Source organism: Salvelinus sp. IW2-2015, linkage group LG31 (genome assembly GCF_002910315.2).
Source record: "Salvelinus sp. IW2-2015 linkage group LG31, ASM291031v2, whole genome shotgun sequence".
In the NCBI taxonomy this organism is placed as follows: domain Eukaryota; kingdom Metazoa; phylum Chordata; class Actinopteri; order Salmoniformes; family Salmonidae; genus Salvelinus; species Salvelinus sp. IW2-2015.
This window is the reverse complement of record NC_036870.1, coordinates 3,640,540-3,662,424: the sequence shown is the minus strand read 5'-3', so window position 1 is coordinate 3,662,424 and position 21,885 is coordinate 3,640,540. Positions and strand designations below refer to the sequence as shown.

Sequence of the window (21,885 nt, the reverse complement as noted above, 5' to 3'; positions counted from 1 at the left end):
CCACCCACCCACCACAAGGAAGCCAGCCCCAAGGGTTCCTATTCTGCTTTTCATTCTTTTTCAACCCGAATTTATGCTAATATAGCGGCAGTTTGCTAATACATGGGGAAACAAAGTGGGCATCACATTTGACTGCATCTCTTGGATCCAGTAGTGCTGTGAGTAGGGGAGGGGAGACATATCAGGTTTATCCAAGTGGGAATACATCTGATACCCACTGTGGGTGTCATTGTACGCTGATGATTCATGTTTTGTTTTAAATCCGCAATCTGGATCCCTGCTCAGCCTCAAAGAGAATCTAAATAATTATTCTATCCTCTCTGGCTTACAACAGAACTATGATAAGTACCATATTACGTATTGGATCGCAAAAAAATACAACTTTTACATTACTGTGTAGTTTACCAATAAAATGATCAGACGGTGAGGTTGACATACTCGGTATTCATATCCCGAAAGCAAGTAATGATCTCACTACAATACTTTTTTTATATAAAGTTGGCAAGATGGGAAGGACAATACCTGTCTATTTGTGAAAAAAATCACCCTGATCAACCCGTAACTGGTCATATCCCAGTTTAAATATAAACGCAACATGCAACTATTTCAAAGTTCATATAAGAAAATCAGTCAATTGAAATAAATGTATTAGGCCCGAATCTATGGATTCCACATGACTGGGAATACAGATATGCATCTGTTGGTTACAGATACCTTTAAAAAGAGGTAGGGGTATGGATCAGAAAACCAGTCAGTATCTGGTGTGACCACCATGTACCTCATGCAGCGAGACACATCTCCTTCGCATAGAGTTGATCAGGCTGTTGATTGTGTTCTGTGGAATGTRGTCRCACTCCTCTTCAATGGCTGTGCGAAGTTGCTGGATATTGGCACGAACTGGAACACACTGTCATGCATGTCGATTAAGAGCATCCCAAACATGCTCAATGGGTGACATGTCTGGTGAGTGTGTATACCATGGAAGAACTGGGACATTTTCAGCTTCCAGGAATTGTGTACAGATCCTAGTGACATGGGGCCATGCATTATCTTGCTGAAACATGAGGTGATGGTTGCGGATTATTGTTACGACAATGGGCCTCCATGATCTTGTCACGGTATCTCTGTACATTCAAATTGCCATCGATAAATTGAATTTGTGTTCGTTGTCTGTAGCTTATGCCTGCCCATACCACAAGGTGCACCTGTTTTAGTGATCATGCTGTTTAATCAGCTTTTTGATATYCCACACCTGTCAGGTGGATGGATTATCTTGGCAAGGAGAAATGATCACTAACAGGGATTTTTGGGCACAACATTGAGAGAGAAGCTTTTTGTGTGTGTGGAAAATTTCTGCCATTTTATTTCAGTAAATGAAACATGGGACCAACAATTTACATGTTGCGTTTATATTCTGTRCAGTGTACTTATGGCCCRGCCCACACATAACGACCTGTTTATAAAATGATATGAGAAAAAAATATTCCACTTTATTTGGAACGGAAAGCCAGATAAAATTAAACGTTCCTATTTATATAATGAATAAGAATTTGGATGGCAAAAATGATTAAATATTAAAGCATTGGTGGACCTCACTAAAGCAGGGCTCATCAACTAGTTATAGCCACGGGACTATTTTTTTCTTGAGCGGATGGTTGGAGGGGCCGGAACCTAATTACAAATCATTTGTAGACTGCAAGTTGACCTCAAGAAGCCCAAACGGATATGTTTGACTAAAAATAGAAATCTGGTTGCAATTTCACTTTAATCCCCCAGAAAAGACAGAACAAATGTTACGGTTAAACTCAAATATACTAATTGATAAAAAAAATAAAAAAATGTAAAACGGTATCTTTGTAAATTGTATAACTCCACCAGTCCTATGTCACACATGCAGTTAACAAAAATATATGGACATGTCTGCTCTATCCAAAATTYCWACCAACTGATTGCAGTATTACCACAAAAATGGAGGCAAGGAACTCTTCTGTCAGCCCTGCATTAATAAAAAAAAATGTGATAAAGAATACCATTTTAACTAAAGGACTAACATTTTTACAGCTGTGCCATACAGGTTGCAAAGTGATTTAAGATGTACCGATTCCATGGTTTATGAAGTGATACATAATTCAATTTAAATTAGACAACATTCTATTGGTAGAATTGAATCTATATGTGGGGCAAAACCATCCCTGCTCTGCAGATTTTGCTGCAAAGAGATTGAATCATTAGATCACTTYTTTTGGTACTGCCTTTATGTAGCTTGTTTTTGGTCACAGGTTCAGCAATTGCTGAAGAATTGCAACATTTACCTGGATTTAACTTTGCAAATTGCACTGCTGGGGATTTGAAAAGTAATAGTCAATCGATCAATAATATAATTATTCTGTAGAAGCTATGAGAATAAAGGTTCAGAACTTTTGTGAAACAGCCATTTAAAATGATCTGGCAATTAGAAATCAAAACTAAATGGTTTTCAGGGATAGATGGGAGGGGTTGAGGGTAGGGCTGGGCGATATGACAAATCTCATATCCCGATACATCACTATATATCACCTTTTCAATGAATAAATAGTTTATATAAKATGACCACATGTYAAGGCCTATTTCTTATTGTATTTTGAATTATACTCAACAAATAAAGGTACTTACTCATATTTGATTTCTCCTTTAATTGAGAACCTTTGTGCAAATGTTCAATGTATAAAATCTACAAAGGTAAATAGAAAACACTTCAACTATAGTTGCAATCAAAATAATATGGTCTAAAATATCCAAACCAAACATATAATACTATTTAATAGTAGAACTGTTCGAATTGTAGCAGCAAACCAATTAATACAGCTCTAACAAATATTGGTTTATAAAATACCAAATGTAAACATGGTACACTTAAGTTTAAACTATAGCAGCAAAAMAAGGCTCACAAATAAATATAACGAGTAAACAAATCACTCCTTCAAGCTTGAATTAACYTTACAGCATTATATGAAAACAACCAAAGTGCTGCAAACAACTTTTTGGGGTCTCATCCGTAGACTCTCCGTACTGTTTCACGTGATTCTTGCGTAGTTGGTATGAGGTTAGTGGTGTTTGAGCCTGTTATCGGGACCGGCCTGCAGCATATTTTGTTTTCTGGTCCGTGACAGACTTCATACCCAAACTATGTCCATGCGACCGAAGTAGCCCCTCTTTTAGGTACGAGCTCCGTGTCTCCGTGCTCTGTGTCACGTTCACTCTCTTCCATGTTTGTTTGTGTTGCAAATTTAGACCGCAAAGCGTTCAATTGACGAAAAATATTGCCGTAAAGAGTGTGATTTGCGACAACGAAATAAACGTTAGAAAAACGTCTATCGTTTCATATTATGCTCTATCGTCACACGATATATATCGTCATATCGCCCAMCCCTAATTGAGGGTAGCTGAAGGGTGGGGGAAAAAACAAAATAATAAAATAACTAATGTAAAATATACTGTGTACGTAAAATGTATATAGTATGCATYAGCAGGAAGTAAAAGCCTAAGTATTGTCCGTTAGTTTACTCCAATTAGGGGAGGGGTGGTCGTATTAGGGGAAATTAATAAATATGTGGGGGATTGGAAATTATGCAGAAAATTACATTGATAGATGCCACAATGTATCTYCAATATTAAAGCTGATCTACCCCCTAAAAATAGTTGAGGATGTCAGCGGTACAAATGCGTTCCATTGTGCTTCTACTCTGAACCGTTTGGTCTGTCAAACAGGGGCACATGAGGAAATCGACTACTCAGCCAAGTTAAAGTTCAGCGACGATGAAGGAGAAGATGAGGAGAGGAACGAGAGACCCGAGAGGAGGGAAAGAAGCGAGAGCAAGAACGGCCCACGGTATGTCCCACAGTAGKTGCCCAACATAACAGAACGACATGGTGTGGGAAATACAGTTTGACCGTTTCAAACTTTTTGTACTGTTCTCTGCTCGCAATCCTCCTTTGTGCCATCTAGACCGAGACACCCACATAAATGGTTTCTGAATTAATAAATGACGGAGACAGAAAATAAAGAATTCATGAAATGAGTTGTTGCATGTGGGATTGCTTTTGACGTGACACACGTGTCTCTTATTTCCTTCCCCAGGGAGAAACAGAGGTCTCAAGAAGGTCCCCTTCAGGTGGTCCAGCGCTCCCGAGCCTCTGACAGCGGAGGGGACAGGGACACGAGCTGCACCCCTCCCTCCAATGCCAACCACGACTGCTCCCCACCCCCCTCAAGCAAGCCAGGATGGGCTGAGGAGGGGTGCAACAGCGGCTGGGGGGGCCAAATTGCCCCCGCCACCTACCAGGTACGGCTAGTCTAGTAGACGTTCAGAGGCAGCTCAGGGATAATATGCAAGTGAACAGTGACCATTTTATAGTAAAAAGCAGGATTGCTTTGAGGACGTGGATATTAGCGTAATGGCTAACTGTAACCTGTGACTYCCTGTACACTACAGGGGCGTAGGCCTGGACTGGGTGGCCCCCGGGAGCAGCCCTCCCCCCCACCTGGGCCTCTCCTCCACCAGGGACAGGGGCCTTACTCCTACTACCGACAGGTATCTGCCTACCTGGGGAGAGAGAGGGCCTCGTATATACACTGAGTATACAAAACATTAAGAACACCTGCTCTTTCCATGAGACCGACAGGTGAATCCAGGTGAAAGCTATGATCGTTTATTGATGTCTCTTGTTAAATCCACTTCAGTCTGTGTAGATGAAAGGGAGGCGACGAGTTAAACAATGATTTTTAAGCCTTGAGACATGGATTGTGTATGTGTGTGCCATTCTGTGTGAATGGGAAAAACATATTTAAGTGCCTTTGAGCGGGGTATGGTAGTAGTTGCCAGGCACACCGGTTTGTGTCAAGAACTGCAACGCTGCTGGGTTTTTCACGCTCAACAGTTTCCCATGTTTATCAAGAATGGTCCACCTCCGAAAGGACATCTGGCCAACTTGACACAAGCATCGGCGTCAACATGGGCCAGCATCCCTGTGGAAGGCTTTCAATACCTTATAGAGTCCATGCACCAACGAATTGAGTGTTCTGAYGGCCAAGGGGGYCAACTCAATATTAGGAAGSTGTTCCTAATGTTTTGTATACTCAGTATATATCCGCACAGCATTTTCACACACTTTTTTGCGGATCCGTTATTAATTTGAGTTATTCATGCCATCTTAGGGAAGTTTTATTTTCATAATGCAGCCAAGATTGTGGTCGTGTGTGTGTGTCCTCATTCCATTTTCTCCTCTCCCAGGGCCGCAACTCTCCTAATCAGTCCGGCCTGGTGGTAGCCCCCGGAACTGTCTCTACCTCCCTGGCCCCCGGGAAGCCCGCCCCCTCCCCGCAGCTCCAACAGCAGCAGGCTACTTCCCCCGTCCCCGGAGGACCCACACCTCCGCCTCAGACAGCTAGTCTGCTAGCCCCGCCCCCTGGCGAAGACGAGGACGAGACGTGGCGCCAGCGCAGGAAACAGTCCTCCTCAGAGATCTCAGCCGCCGTTGAACGTGCCCGCCGGCGCCGTGAGGAGGAGGAGCGAAGGATGGAGGAAGAGCGGCGCGCGGCTTGTGCTGAGAAGCTGAAGAGGCTGGATGAGAAGGCCCAGCAGCAGGGTGGTGGTGGGAGCAGCGGAGGCTCCAAGCCCCCCAGTCTGGACGGCAACTCCGCCACGGCCGGAAGCCCCAGCCCTTCCCTATCGGCCTCGGCCTCCTCCCCTAACATCAGCCAGCCCCCTTCCCCCTGCGTGGACCATGACGAGCCCCCCCTGGCTGTCCTGGCTGCCCAGGCTTTGACCAGGGACCTAGTGCCAGGGCCCAGTCCCACCGACAGACAGAGGGCCAATAGCAACAGCAGCTATGACTCCATTACTGGTGAGTTTTGACTAGGGCTGTGGCGGTCATTAKATTTRGTCAGCCTGTGATTGCCATGCAAATACCTGCKGGCCTCGCGGTAATTGACCGTTGATTAACTTAAACATGTTTAGCATCTCCTGGCTTCCATGCATAGCCTACAAGCCAATGATACGGAGCTTTTGGAACATCTACATTTTAAAGTCTAATAAATTCATTTAATATAGCCTACACCATCACAATAAATCCATMATTTATTTTAGGCAGGTCTAAAGAAACATGATAAGAAAAAAAATCTAGCCTATTTCAGAAGAACATAATAGCATATTCTGAGTTGTTCTTATGTTAGGCCCTGATCTACTCTAGTTCGTTTATTAGACATGATTTGCTTATAATTCCTGTGGCATTATTGTATAGTAAGAAAAATACAATTGAACAAAGCTGAATAAAATAGAACGGATATTTTCACCAAATGATTTCCGAAGAAGTATTCTGTGTTGAGCGGTTAACTTCTCTGGGATATGTGGGACGCTAACGTCCCAKTTGGCCAAAAGCCAGTAAAAATGCAGAGCGCCAAATTCAAATAAATTACTATAAAAATCTAACTTTCATGAAATCACACATGAAAGACACSAAATTAAAGCTACACTTGTTGGGAATCCAGCGAACATGTCTGATTTCAAAAAAGATTTACGGCGAAAGCACACCAAATGATTGTTAGGTCAGTACATAGCCACAGAAAAACACAGCCATTTTTCCAGCCAGAGAGGAGTAACAAAAAGCAGAAATAGAGATAAAATTAATCACTAACCTTTGATGATCTTCATCAGATGACACTCATAGGACTTCATGTTACACAATACATGTATGTTTTGTTCAGTAAAGTTCATATTTATATCCAAAAATCTGAGTTTAGGCGGGATGCTACTGTCTCACTTGGCCAAAAGCCAGAGAAAATGCAGAGCGCCATATTCAAATAAATTACTATAAAAATCAAACTTTCATTAAATCACACATGAAAGATACCAAATTAAAGCTACACTTGTTGTGAATCCAGCCAACATGTCTGATTTCAAAAAGGATTTACGGCGAAAGCAAACCAAAATATTTATGTTAGGTCAGTATAGAGCGACAGAAAAACACAGCCATTTTCCTCCAGCCAGAGAGGAGTAACAAAAAGCAGAAATAGAGATAAAATTAATCACTAACCTTTGATGATCTTCATCAGATGACACTCATAGGACTTCATGTTACACAATACATGTATGTCTTTCTCTTATACACATCTAGATGTGTATAAGAGACAGATAAAATTGAAGGCGGGATGATCTGTGTTCAATACAGGATTAAAACAAACTGTAGCTAGCTTTCTGGTCACGCGCCTCTAACAAACAGGACACTTCCAGTGACCCTAGTTCAAGATGGCCGTACTTCTTCATTACACAAAGGAATAACCTCAACCAATTTCTAAAGACTGTTGACATCCAGTGGAAGCGGTAGGAACTGCAAGAAGGTCCCTTAGAAATCTGGATTCCCAATGAAACTCCATTGAAAAGTGACCTCAAAAAAAAATCGGAATTGTTTGTCCTCGGGGTTTTGCCTGCTAAATAAGTTCTGTTATACTCACAGACATGATTCAAACAGTTTTAGAAACTTCAGAGTGTTTTCTATCCAAATKTACTAATAACATGCATATCTTATCTTCTGGGGATGAGTAGCTGGCAGTTGAATTTGGGTATGCTTTTCATCCAAACGTGAAAATGCTGTCCCCTATCCTAGAGAAGTTAACAAAGAAACAGGACCTCCTATATGCTTAATTTAGGGTTATTTATGCAACTTCAATTGTGATTCAAACGTTACACTACATGTTTTTAGATTTTTATATACGTACTAAGGCTACATGATGCGACTAATGATGATTTGAAAAAAGTCTCATGAAATACATGAGCTCTGCTCTGTTTCTTGCGCAGGCTGCATACACTTCATCAGTCTCTCATTCACAATCTGGTCTTCACGTAGGTATCTTAATCGAAAATGACTCAGGTAAAAGTGAGTCGCATAGTAAAATTAAGTATTTGGTTTTAAATATTTAAATATCAAAGTAAATGTAATTACAAAAATCTACTTAAGTATCAAAAGTAAAAGTATGAATACTTTATAATTCCTGATATTAAGCAAACCAGACAACATTATTTTCTTGTTTTATTTATTTACCGATAGCCAGGAGCGCACACTCCAGCACTCAGACATCATTACAAATTAAGCATGTGTGTTTAGTGAGTCTGCCAGATCAGAGGCAGTAYGGATGACCAGGGATGTTCTCTTGATAAGTGCGTGAATGGACCATTTTCTTGTCCTGCTAAGCATTCAAAATGTAATGAGTACTTTTGGGTGTCAGGGAACATGTATGGAATAAAGTACATTTTCTTTAGGACCGTAGTGAAGTTAAAGTTAAATAAATAGTAAAGCACAGATACCCCCAAAAAACGACTTAAGTAGTACTTCAAAGTAATTTTACTTGAGCACTTTACACCACTGACAGAAATAAATAAAWTCATTCAAAATCGGCTACTAATGATTTGGCCACAGAGGATCATTAGCTTCTTCTTCAAAAATCATTTGTGGATTGTTTTAGATCTCATTGCCTACAGTCAGAAGGAAAGGCAGCGTGGCAAATGCCAAGTACATGATTGTTGAGTTGCGACTGCCTTCGAAAAGTAGAGGCCCAGCCAGGCATGTCGCAATGTTTCAAAATACAATGGCGGAAATCATAGGTTGGAAAGCAAATGGTTATTGATGTAATCTGTCTTTTTAGTTATCAAAATGATCAACTTAATTGAGAGAACAATAGTATTGCCTGTCTTATTGGCACCAGCCTATGGACAACGTCYWTTTTATTGATCTGTTTGTAAGRGTAAGCAGAMTAGGCTACCCTGTAATTTGTCATGTTAAAAAATATTATGCTAATGTYTCCATTCATATAAAGTGTAGTAGAATAGCATTACATGTGTTTATAAAAGGCCAACATTTTTAAGTGCAAAGAGAGAAGAAATCTGATATAGCCTATTAGCCTAGGTCTACTCTACGCTACACGCGCTCAMCCATGCATTGAACGTCTTTTTTTGCGAACAGTGATCAAATTTTTTGTTTTGTTTTTTMGCCTAAATTGTGACTGTCCAATCTACTCATCACATTCCGAATAGTAGGCTGTCTTCAATCAATCTACAGATGCATGGAATGCTTTATTATAAAGGTGCATTTTTATGGTGGAAATTTGCTTCCCCTTGAATCTCACGCTGCCGGCTTCACCGGTTGTAAAGCAGATTAATGTGCTTAATTTTAAGAGTTGAGCAATAAATATAGCAGCACCAYAAAGCTGGGATCTTCTTTTAAATAGTGGCCAGCCAGAAAAGAAAAAAAAATTCACACACGATTGCGCAATGACTGGGCCTATAAGAACACATGTGTCACTAGGCTATGTGCTCTCCAACTGTGTTTCAGGGGGCTTAGGCCTATAGGCTATGTTTAGCGTTATTTGGGCATTATAGTCGTGATACAAACCTTATCAAAACATATAGGCCTACGGTCTAGGCTACCTGATGCATGTGACTATGATATGAACAAGTCATGCTCTGTTTCTTGTCTTAGACTGCACACGGTTGGCATCATTCACAAGTCACCCATCGGACTATTCTAAATGTAATCTTGTCTTTACATATACTAAATAATATACATGTAGTAGGCCTAGCCTATAGAAAGCTGATGGTATCCTCTTTTAAATAGACGTCATCAAGACTGTTTTCTCATGCAATTGCCATAGAAATGTTGCGCAKCATGGGCTTATGGGCTCTCAAGTTTATTTTTCACGTGCGCCYAATACAACAGTGAAATGCTTACTTCTAGGCCCTAACCAAKAGTGCAATTTTTAAGTAAAAAATAGGTATTAGGTGAGCAATAAGTAAAGAAATAAAAACAACAGTAAAAAGACAGTGAAAAATAACAGTAGCGAGGCTATATACAGTAGAGAGGCTATATACAGGTACCGGTTAGTCGGGCTAATTGAGGTAGTATGTACATGTAGGTATGGTTAAAGTGATTATGCATATATGATAAACAAAGAGTAGCAGTAGTGTAAAAGAGGGGGTGGTGGGTGGCGGGACAGAATGTAGATAGCCCGGTTAGCCAATGTGCGGGAGCACTGGTTGGTCGGCTCAATTGAGGTAGTATGTACATGTAGATATGGTTAAAGTGATTATGCATATATGATAAACAGAGAGTAGCAGTAGTGTAAAAGAGGGGGTGGTGGGTGGCGGGACAGAATGCAGATAGTCCGGGTAGCCAATGTGCGGGGGCACCGGTTAGTCGGGCTAATTGAGGTAATATGTGCATGAATGTATAGTGACTATGCATATATGATAAACAGAGAGTATCGGCAGCGTAAAAGAGGGGGGCGGGACACAATACAAATAGTCCGGGTAGCCATTTGATTACATGTTCAGGAGTCTTATGGCTTGGGGGTTAAAACTGCTGGTCCTGGACTTGGCGCTCCGGTACAGTTTGCCATGCGGTAGTAGAGAGAACAGTCTGTGGCTGGGGTCTTAGACAATTTTTAGGTCCTTCCTCTGACACCTCCTGGTATAGAGGTCCTGAATGGCAGGCAGCTTAGCCCCAGTGATGTGCTGGGCCGTACGCACTACCCTTTGTCATGCCTTGCTGTCGGAGGCCGAGCAGTTACCGTACCAGGCAGTGATGCAACCAGCTTGCCTCGAAGCGAGCATAGAAGTGCTCTCGATGTTGCAGCTGTAGAACCTTTTGAGGATCTGGGGACCCATGCCAAATCTTTTTAGTTTCCTGAGGGGGGAATAGGCTTTGTCGTGCCATCTTCATGGCTGTCTTGGTGTTTGTTGGTGATGTGGGGACACCAAGGAACTTGAAGGTCTCAACCTGCTCCACTACAGCCCCGTCGATGAGAATGGGGGCGTGCTCGGTCCTCKTTTTCCTGTAGTCCACAATCTCACCACCTGGGGGCGGCCCGTCAGGAAGTCCAGGATCCAGTTGAAGAGGGAGGTGTTTAGTCCCAGYATCCTTAGCTTAGTGATGAGCTTTGAGGGRACTATGGTGTTGAACACTGAGCTGTAGTCAATGAATAGCATTCTCACATAAGTGTTCCTTTTTTCCAGGTGGGAAAGGGAAGTGTGGAGTGCAATAAAGATCGCATCATCTGTGGATCTGTTTGGGCGGTATGCAAATTGGAGTGGGTCTAGGGTTTCTGGGATAATGGTGTCAATGTGAGCCATTACCAGCCTTTCAAAGTACTTCATGGCTATGGACGTGAGTGCTACGGGTCTGTAGTCATTTAGGCAGGTTACCTTAGTGTTCTAGGGAACCGGGACTATGGTGGTCTGCTTGAAACATATTGGTATTACAGACTCAATCATGGACATGTTGAAAACGTCAGTGAAAACACCTGCCAGTTGGTCAGCACATGCCCGGAGKACATGTTCTGGTAATCCGTCTGGCCCCGCGGCCTTGTGAATGTTGACCTGTTTAAAGGTCTTACTCACATTGGCTACGGAGAGCGTGATCACACAGTCGTCCAGAACAGCTGATGCACTCATGCATMCCTCAGTGTTGCTTGCCTCGAAGCGYGCATAGAAGTGATTTAGCTTGTCTGMTAGGCTCGTTTCAATAGGAAGCCACGAGGCTGTTCTTCCCTTTGTAGTCTGTAATAATTTGCAAGCCCTGCCACATAAGACGAGCGTCATAGCCGGTGTAGTACAATTCAATCTTAGTCCTGTATTGACGCTTTYCCTGTTTGATGGTTCGTCGGAGGGCATAGCAGGATTTCTTATAAGCTTCCGGGTTAGAGTCCCGAACCTTGAAAGCGGCGGCTCTAACCTTTAGTTCAGTGCGGATGTTGCCTGTAATCRATGGCTTCTGTTTAGAGTATGTACGTACGGTCACTGTGGAACACTTACTGATAAAGCCAGTGATTGATGTGGTGTACTCCTCAATGACTTCYGAAGAATCCCAGAACATGTTCCAGTCTGTGATAGCAAAACAGTCCTGTAGTTTAGCATCTGCTTCATCTGACCACTTTTTTATAGACCGAGTCACTGGTGCTTCCTGGTTTAATTTTTGCTTGTACACAGGAATCAGGAGGATAGGATTGTGGTAAGATTTACCAAATGGAGGGTGAGGGAGAGCTTTGTATGCGTCTCTGTGTGTGGAGTACAGGTGATCTAGAATTTGTTTTCACTCTGGTTGAGCATTTAGCATGTTGATAGAAATTGGTTAAAACTGATTTAAGTTTCCCTGCATTAAAGTCCCTTGCCACTAGGAGCGCCGCCTCTGGGTGAGCGGTTTCCTGTTTGCTTATTTCCTRATACAGCTGACTGAGTGCCAGCATCTGTCTGTGGTGGTAAATAAACAGCCACGAAAAGCATAGCATAGCTGAAAACTCTCTAGGCAAGTAGTGTGGCCTGCAATTTATCACAATATACTCTACTTCAGGCAAGCAAAATCTWGAGACTTCCTTCYATTTCGTGCACCAGATGTTATTTACAAATATGCACAGACCGCCCCCCCTCGTCTTACTGSAGTGTGCTGTTCTATCTAGCTGGTGCAGCGTGTATCSTGCTAGCTGAATATCCATGTCATCATTCAGACTCGATTCCGTGAAACATAAGATGTTACAGTTTTTGATGTCCCGTTGGTAGGATATTCGTGATCATACCTCGTCTAATTTATTGTCCAATGATTGTACGTTGGCAAGTAATACTGACAGTAAAGGCAGCTTTCCCACTCGCCTTTTCCGGATCCTTACGAGGCACCCTGCTCTGTGTCCTCTGTACCTGCGTCTCTTTCTCTTGCCAATAACGGGGATGTCGGCCTTGTCGGGTTTCTGAAGTACAGCCTATGCGTCCTGCTTGTTAGACAAAGATTGTTTTCTTCAACCCGAGGTGAGTGATCGCTGTCCTGATATCCAGAAGCTCTTTTTTGCCTTAAGATACGGTGGCAGAAACATTATGTTCAAATTAAGTTACAAATAACGCAAAGAGGAAAAAAGCATAATAGCACAATTGGTTATGCGCCCTTAAAACTGCTGCCATTTCTTCCGGCAAAAAGTGTTTGATTTTATTTTCAAATGCATTTMCATTGATGTCAGTGTGACTAGAGGGACAATAGAGCGCTGAGTACCAGGCCATTAGCAACTGGTGGTTTGCAAATTTGGTAGGCTACTAATGACTATCATCGACATCAGAGGGCAGTTTTGAAGAAGCCTATTTACTGTGACTAAACGGTCACGTGGCATATGACTGTGGTCATGACTCGTGACTGCCGGTGTGGTTGTGATACGGTCACCGTAACAGCCYTAGTTTTGACTCGGCAATCTGGTGTTGTCTACATAGTTCAACTTGCTTAGCCGTTTGACATGGATATCTCTAAAGAAAAGTCTGTTTGGGCCATAGACAAAKGGCTAATATGGATTTCGCCAAACAGTTGTGTATCTTTGAAGTTGTTGATTTATCAACATCTTAAATTCACAATAGTACCTCTGTTGACCTTCCTTCAAATTTGATAGCATGTTACTTGTGCTCGTTCACATCTGCTTACCTCTTCCAACAACCAGTGGTATATCATTGCTGTATTCTCTCCCCTTCCTCCATCCAGATGCCCAGGTGTATCCCCAGCCCCCCACTCCCCAGCTGCAGCAGCCCCCTCTGGAGGTCCTGGTGCCTGGGGAAGGGAAGGAGGAGATCCTAGGTAGTGCTCACGTCCGCAGCGGAGGAGGTGGTGGTGGAGGAGTGGTAGACCCAATGAAGGTAGAGGGCATGGGAGGAGGAGCAGGTCGCCAAGCCAGTGCCCTCCCCGGACAGGGCTTCTCCAAGTACCAGAAGTCCCTGCCTCCCCGCTTTCAGAGGCAGCAACAGGTCAGTCTAATAACCTATTGAAGTCATTACCAAATGTACATTRATGGGTAATGATCTTAAGGACTACATTTGGTTCGCTATGCTGCTCCACAGATTGCAGCTCGACTGAAATACATATTTAATTGGTCACTGGAAAAGGGTCAATTTCCAAATGTATGGAAGCATGCTAAGATGTGTCCAATCCCGAAAGACAACGAACCCTTTACGCCTGCCAATAGTCGACCAATCAGTCTACCTACTCCCTTCACTCAGTAAGATATTAGAGGGTATTGTGAGTAAACAAATATGGGAGTACATAGGAAATTATTTCTAGATTTCAGTGCAGCAAAATTACTAAATGTTTTATTTACTTTTGTAAATATGCTTTTTCTTTACATGTCAATATGTCAGTGTATTATGTCTGTTTTGTAAATTGTATTTTAAAGTTTAAGGACTCATCGAAGATGAGGACTATTTGGACTAAGAAATCCTAATAAAATKAAATCTGTTAAAACTGATGTGACGTAGACAAGAGCCGAGACATACACGTGGGGGATGAAGCCCAGTCAAATCGATGTATTTGGGGTGTCTATTGTCCCTTTCACATCCAAAATTGAAGTTCCATTCTACAAAGCAAGCAAACCGCTCCATTCACTGTCCCAGAAAAGAACCCCCGATCAATACAAACCAAATCAATGTGGGACCAGAGTAGTTGTTCTGTCTTTGACGCTGCATTTCAGATTGGCTTATCCTTCCCAACGTGCCAGTTTGAGGAATTTACCACTACCTTCTTGTGGCTCCATTTTATGACTGCAGTCCCAATACAACAAACGCTATAAATAATCTGTGTTCGAATTCAGTCTGAGTAGGAGTGCTGATATAACACGTTTGTTCGTTTTTTCCTTTATAATTATAATGAATAGCAATATACAGTGCATTCGGAAAGTATTCAGACCCCTTGACTTTTTCCACATTGTTACATTGAATCCATTTTAGAATAAGGCTGTAATAGTTTTTCCCCCCCATCATCAATCTACACTCTCTACCTCATAGAGTAGACCAAAACATTATTTTTGTGTAATTTTATTTTTTTTTAAATATATAAAACATGACATTTACATAAGTATTCAGACTCAGTACTTTGTTGAGGTACCTTTGGCAGCGATTACAGCCTCGAGTCTTTTTGGGTATGACGCTACAAGCTTGGCACACCTGCATTTGGGGAGTTTCTCTGCAGATCCTCTCAAGCTCTGTCAGATTGGATGTGGAGCGTCGCTGCACAGCTATTTTCAGGTCTCTCCAGAGATGTTCGATTGGGTTCAAGTCTGGGCTCTGGCTGGGCCACTCAAGGACATTGAGACTTTTCCTGAAGCCACTCCTGCTTTCTCTTGGCTGTGTACTTAGGGTCGTTGTCCTGTTGGAAGGTGAACCTTCACCCCATTCTGAGGTCCTTAGTGCTCTGGAGCAGGTTTTCATCAAGGATCTCTCTGTACTTTGCTCCGTTCATCTTTGCCTCGATCCTGACTGGTCTCCCAGTCCCAGCCGCAGAAAAACATCCCCACAGCATGATGCTGCCACCACCATGCTTCACCGTATGGATGGTATTGGCCAGGTGATGAGCGGTGCCTCGTTTCCTCCAGACGTGACAATTGGCATTCAGGCCAAAGAGTTAAATCTTGGTTTCATCCGACCAGAGAAATATTGTTTTTCATGGTCAGAGTCCTTTAGGTGCCTTTTGGCAAACTCCAAGRGGGCTGTCATGTTCTTCTTACTGAGGAGTGGCTTCTGTCTGGCATCTCTACTGTGAAGACCTGATTGGTGGAGTGCTGCAGAGATGGTTGTTCTTCTGGAAGGTTCTCTAGTCTCCACAGAGAAACTCAAAGACCTCTGTCAGAGTGACCATCGGGTTCTTGGTCACCTCCCTGACCAAGGCCCTTCTCCCCCGATTGCTCAGTTTGGCTGGGTGGCCAAATCTAGTTAGTCTTGGTGGTTCCAAACTTCTTCCATTTAAGAATGATGGAGTRCACTGTGTTCTTGGGGACCTTCAATGCTGCAGACATTGTTTTGTTCCCTTCCCCAGATCTGTGGCTCGACACAGTCCTGTCTCGGAGTTCTACGGACAATTCCTTCGACCTCATGGCTTGGTTTTTGCTCTGACTTGCACTGCCAACTGTGGGACTTTATATAGACAGGTGTGTGCCTTTCCAAATCATGTCCAATCAATTGAATTTACCACAGGTGGACTCCAATCAAGTTGTAGAAACATCTCAAGGATGATCAATGGAAACAGGATGCACCTGAGCTCAATTTCGAGTCTCATAGCAAAGGGTCTGAATACTTATGTATATGTGATATTTCAGTTATTTTTTATAATTTTATTAATATTTGTATAAAAAAAATGTTTTACCGTTTTTTCTCCCCAATTTCATGATATCCAATTGGTAGTTAGTCTTGTCCCATCGCTGCAACTCCCATACGGACTCGAAGCTTGAGAGCCATGCGTCCTCCTAATCACGACCCCGCCAAGCCGCACTGCTTTTTGACACAATGCTCGCTTAACCCGGAKGCCAGCCGCACCAGTGTGTCAGAGGAAACATTGTACACTTGGCTACAGTGTCATTGTGCATGCGCTCGGCCCGACACGTGGCGCTAGAGCGCGATGGGACAAGGACATCCCGGCCAGCCAAACGCCCCCCTAATCCGGGCGACGCTGGGCCAATTGTGTGCCGCTTCATGGGTCTCCTGGTCGCGGCTGGCTGCGACACAGCCCCTTTATCGAACCAAGATCTGTAGTGACGCCGCTAGCACTGTGATGCAGTGCCTTAGACCGCTGCGKCACTCGGGAGGCCCTGCTCTTTGTAGGGTCTGCTCTTTGTCATTTATTGGAGTTGAGACATAAGGTTACGTTTTCCTCTATTACAGTAACATTTCTCCATGTGTTTCAGTGTACATAGAGTATGACCGATTCTGTTGGACCAAACCGCAAATGCAAAATAGTGAGTTGAAACTGCTTGTTGTCAGAGAGGAAGAAGTGATCTTTCATCTTTGTTGTTGCGAGTGGCAGGGGGAGGGGCTTGGTGTATGTGTTTGAGTGGGAAGGTGCACTCAGCACAAAAGAAGCGAAGGAGACCAGACCAAAAAGATAAGATAAGAACAAGCGGACATAAACGCTCATAAAATCGGAAAAACTAAATAATTTGATTCTCCCGATGCATGCATTTGGAATTTTTTGCGCTAAAACAAACATTCMAATTAATCGAATTAACTTGATATATCTCCCAGCCCTACCCGCGTGACTAAGCCGCTTTGGATAAAGGGTCTCCTAAATGGCTTATTTATTTATTATTATAATATCTCGCCCACTTGGTGTCTTCAGGAGCAGCTGATGAAGCAGCAGCAGCAGTGGCAGCAGCAGCACAGCCAAGCAGCCCAACAGAGTCAGCAGCAGCTRCCGCCTCAGCAGTCACCTCAGCAGCAGGGCCCAGGTGCCACCCCTCAGACCCAGGGTCCCAAGCAGCAGCAGTCTGGGCCCCTGCAGTACCCTCCGCAGGGCTCCATGGGCCGCGGCCCCCTGCCCATGAACTTTGACCCCCGCTGGATGATGATGCCCTACATGGACCCCCGGATGATGCAGGGGGGCATGCAGGGTCGCCCTCCAGGGCCCATGGACTACTATCCGCCCAACATGCAACACGCAGGTAGTGTGGTTAAGGAGTAGGCATATTGTCATAGAGCTGAATCTGAATTTGCATGGAACTTAGTTTTGTGAAGAAACAAAACATTGTAAATCCTCTATTGAGGTCAATGGGAGATTTGTGCAAACCAGAATTAAATGTAGGATTTAGCCCGTAGAGATTATGGTAATGCAATAAAGTTAAAATGCTATAAGAAATAGCACCAGGTTGTCAGACAAAATTTGAATAATTGTGTGACTTTTCTAACGTGACACATCTCTGTTGCAGGGATGATGGGACGAGAGCGCTCCGATTCGGGGGGCTCTGGTTCGGAGAACTTCGACAGGCAGCAGCACCCGGGACACCCCCACCGGGGGACGCCCCCTATGGACCCCAAACTGGCCTGGGGGCCGGAGGTGTTCCCTGCGGTCAGCGAAGGCAGGGGACTGAGTTCCCCTCTGAGACAGAAGCAGGCTCTGGAAGAGGACAATGTCAGTGGCAATGGGACTAGGTAAGACGGGGGGGGGGTCAAATGTCAATCATTTAAAGGGATACTACTAATCTACTTCCCCAAAGTCAGATTTACGTGTGGAAACCATTTCTTTGCCTACTTTTTATAGGAAGTTGCTAGCTAGCTCTAGCGRAATTGCGAACTAGCGTTAGACTTCCAGTCATTGTGCTAACGCTTGTTAGCATTGGCTTGCGAAACTACCTCTAAATTAATACTGGACAGAGAAATAAAAAATGTATCCACGAGTTCATCTGACTCTAGGGAAGTAGATAAAGATAAAGTTGCCCAAATCCTGAAGTATCCCTTTAATTGTCAGATCATACAATACTGATTGAATAGGAAAATATGTATTAGTTGAAATCACATTAGATTATAAATATTTGAATGAGTCAGTGTTGTAAGTACAGGATGCGGTTTCCATAAGTGTCTTTTATAAAATCTCTGGTCTTTATTTTAGGAGTGACACCCCTCCAGTCCGTGGTTTGCGAGAGGGAGGGCTAGGCCCCATCCAGCAGCCAAACTCTGGCTCGGGCTCCTCCAACCAGACCCCACCACCTGTGGGCACTCAGGTGGGGGGCCAGGGAGGAGGCAGTCACCACCACCAGTCCTACATGGGAGGCCGGGGCAACTACAGCAACTTCCCCGACCAGGGCTCCCGCATGGCCCCCCACCAGCAGCAGCAGCAACAGAGGGGGAGTGGTGGAGGCTTCGGCCACCAGGATGAGGGCCAGAGCCACAAGGGCGGCCAGCAACAGGGCCAGATCTGGGGGGGCCCCCGCCCCCAGTACGACCGCAACGGGCGCACTGACCTCTCCCCCCTGGAGAATAACAACTCCCACCACCCTCAACACCATGGTCATCAACAACATCAAGCCCCCTCCCACTTCCATCTCCACAAGCCCGAGAATGGCCGCGGTGAGAGAGGAGGCGAAGCCCCGAAGAAGGGTGACCCCCCGCCCTTGCTCCAACAGCCGTCCCTCTCCTCCTGCTCATCCTCCTCTTCCTCATCCAGGGAGGACGGCAGTGGAAAGGCGGTCCTGCATCACCTCCCACCTCAGCGCGAGGCCGACACAGGAACCGGGCAGAGACATGAAGCAGGAAGCAGCAGAGAAATGAAGCAGGATAAGATGGGCTCTGGCCACAGCCACTCTCAGTCCTCTGTGACATCTCAGCAGTCCCAGCAGCAGAGGCAGGGCCAGGAGCAGCACCACCACCGTGACCCCAAGCCCAACCAGAGGGAGCGAGGCGGGAGGGAACACAAGACTGAGACCCAGTGGGGGCCAAGGCCTGGCAGCAGCAACACAGGGGTCCCCTCACACAACAGGAGAGCAATGGGTGGAAACTCCCGCGGAGGGGAGGATTCATCCAATCACCCAACAGCGTCTGACCACAACAAACCCGCCGGTGGCCAATCGGGAGGCGGCAACACCAACAAGAGGGCGGGGCCTATCAAGAGGCCTGTGCTGAAGAGAGATGGAGGAGGGGAGGGCGAGGGAGGAGAAAAGACCAGCGGCGGCTTCGGAAAAGACAAAGACGAAAGACAAGATGGAGGCCATTCATCAGTCAAGCAGGAAGGATCCTCCGGCCCACAGAGCTTCGCTGCAGTGTCTGGTAAAGAAGAGCCGGCTCAGACCGGTCCTAAACCCAGAAACGGAGGGAAGGATCGAGCAGCAAACGAACGAGGAGGAGTGGGTAAGGGGCCCAAAAATGGGGTCAACCCCACCCCCTCATCAGGGTACTCCGGCCACCCCTCTAACAGGCGGGACAGAGAGCGTTCCTTCGAGAGGGGCGGTGGTGCGTCCTACCACAGCGTCTCGGCCCGTGGCAGCAGAGTCGGGCGAGGTGGCGAGTTCTACGGGCGCGGCCGGGGTTACCGAGGCACCTACACGGGCATGGCCGGGGGTGGCAGCGTTAGCCGTGGCAGGGCAGCGGGCAGCAGGAGCAGCCGAGACTACCGATCCGGCGGAGGCTACGACGAGGCATCGGGGGGAAGGCGCGGCCGAGGGGGGTCGCAGGCCAACCCGGGCCGCGCCCGTAATCAGAGCGAGACCCGCAGCGAGGGTTCTGAATACGAGGAGGTCCCAAAGAGGAGGAGGCAGAGGGGGTCTGAGACGGGCAGCGAGAGTGACCTAGCCCAGTCGGACAAAGAAGACCGCAAGTCCAGCACCAAGAACGGCAGCGGCACAGATAACGTTACCGGTAGCGGCTCCGCCCCACCCAGAGGCTCCCATGCCCGGGTGTTCACCCCCAGAGGTGTGCCTTCCAGGAGGGGKAGGGGGGGAGGTGGCGGGGGAGGAGGWGGTGGMGGYGGAGGAGGTATCTATAAAAGTGGTGGTGGAGGAGGAATGGCTGGAGGTCACAGGTCAGGATCTCGGGCCGACCCTCACGGCTGGGCCTCCAAGTCCTRAGCCTCGGTCCGCAAGCATCAGGCCCCAATGCAGTCGGCCGCACCCAAAGACACGGGTCGCGGAACCAGTGGGGAGAAGAAGGAGAAGGCAGCGGACGGAAGCCAAGCTCAGAATCAGGGAGGAGCAACCCCTCTGCAGTCTATACCCGCTGCACCTACTCCAGCCCCACAGGGCTCCACAGAGAACGGAGGAGTTGGAATCCAGCAATCCATGGCTAACCCCACTACCAACTCCAGCGGGCCCCTTCCAATCCCTCTCTCTGGGCCGGATGGGCGTGGCTTCCCTCGCGTCCCGCGTGATGGCTTTGAGCGCCCTCCGAGACGCCGTCGCCACGGCCGCTCCCAGCATCAACAGGATAAGCCACCGCGCTTCCGGCGGCTGAAGGAGCGAGAGAACGCCGCTCGCATCAACGGAGGAYTCGGGGTCATCGGAGGAGGACGACCCTCCTCGCCCGGACAGAGTTATGTTCAGGATGTCACTGACGCCACTCCCAACGCGGCGCCCACAACCGGCGATGCCCCCAATGCTAACACCAATYCTACCACGGCTACCAACAACAGCAACAACAGTACCGGTGGCCATCTTGGAAGTGCTAACGCAAACAGCCACCACCACTACAACCAGGGCATCTCCGGCCAGGCCCACTCTCAGCATCACCACAACCCAGCAGGGGGTGCCAAATCCCCCGACTTCTCCAACCAGAACTCCGATCAGGCCAATGAGGAGTGGGAGACCGCCTCCGAGAGRAGTGACTTCACCGAGTTCCGGGAGAGGGAGGGAGGAGGAGGGAAGTCCTATTCCTCCCATCACCATCATCACCCACCCGGAAGAGGWGGTGGTGGWGGCGGGGGAGGAGGAGGGGTCGGAGAGCGTGAGATGACGGCGAAAGAGCAGGCGGCAAACAAGAGAAGCTTCTCCAGCCAGCGTCCCGGGATGGAGCGACAGAACAGGAGGGTCAACGCTGGAGGAAGAGAGGGAAGAGAAGGAAGAGGCCCACGGGGCCCGCCCAGTGGTAGTGGAGGCGGAGCCGGAAATGGAGGGGGCCAACGCGGCGAGCGCCGTGGAAACTGGCCTTCCCCCAAAAACAGGAAGTGAAGTGGAAGATCTGGAAACATTTCAAATGCATCCACCCCGCCCCACTGTTATTTATCCCTTTGTCTGTCGTTCCTTCAGCCTCTCTGTTCTCGTCCCTTAACATATTAGCACATTATTGTTCAATACATAGTTATGGAGACAATGTACACACTCACGTTAGGCTTCTTTRGCTCTTCATCCATCTACTATCTACCGTCCGTTATTGTAAAGTGTCACTCTGCTCCCCCCTTTTCAGTTGTACCCACCACCACCCTTCAGAATTCCACCCCGTTTTAGGATCAGCAGACACACTTGTTCGTTTTGAACACACACCTTTTGACGGGAAAACATTTTTTTTTAAACAACACACGTGTTTGCATTTACAAGCACAATATGACATATAACAGACATACACAATCACGCGCAGTAGTTTGTGTGTATGC

General features: G+C 46.1%; 1 protein-coding gene across 4 annotated transcripts in view; it reads left to right on the top strand.

The window, feature by feature from the left end:
• Positions 1-21,797, top strand: part of LOC111955975 (protein PRRC2A-like) — a 38,887-nt gene extending 17,090 nt beyond the window's left edge. For 3 of the 4 annotated variants that reach the window (XM_023976368.2, XM_023976369.2, XM_070436410.1), the window contains 8 exon segments: positions 3,748-3,868; positions 4,118-4,322; positions 4,473-4,571; positions 5,271-5,883; positions 13,537-13,796; positions 17,152-17,473; positions 17,738-17,960; positions 18,418-21,797. In XM_023976368.2, coding sequence (XP_023832136.1) covers positions 3,748-3,868; positions 4,118-4,322; positions 4,473-4,571; positions 5,271-5,883; positions 13,537-13,796; positions 17,152-17,473; positions 17,738-17,960; positions 18,418-21,463 — 4,889 coding nt within the window. In that variant the 3' untranslated portion in view covers positions 21,464-21,797. 4 annotated transcript variants of the gene reach the window in all.
• Positions 21,798-21,885: the final 88 nt, after the last annotated feature.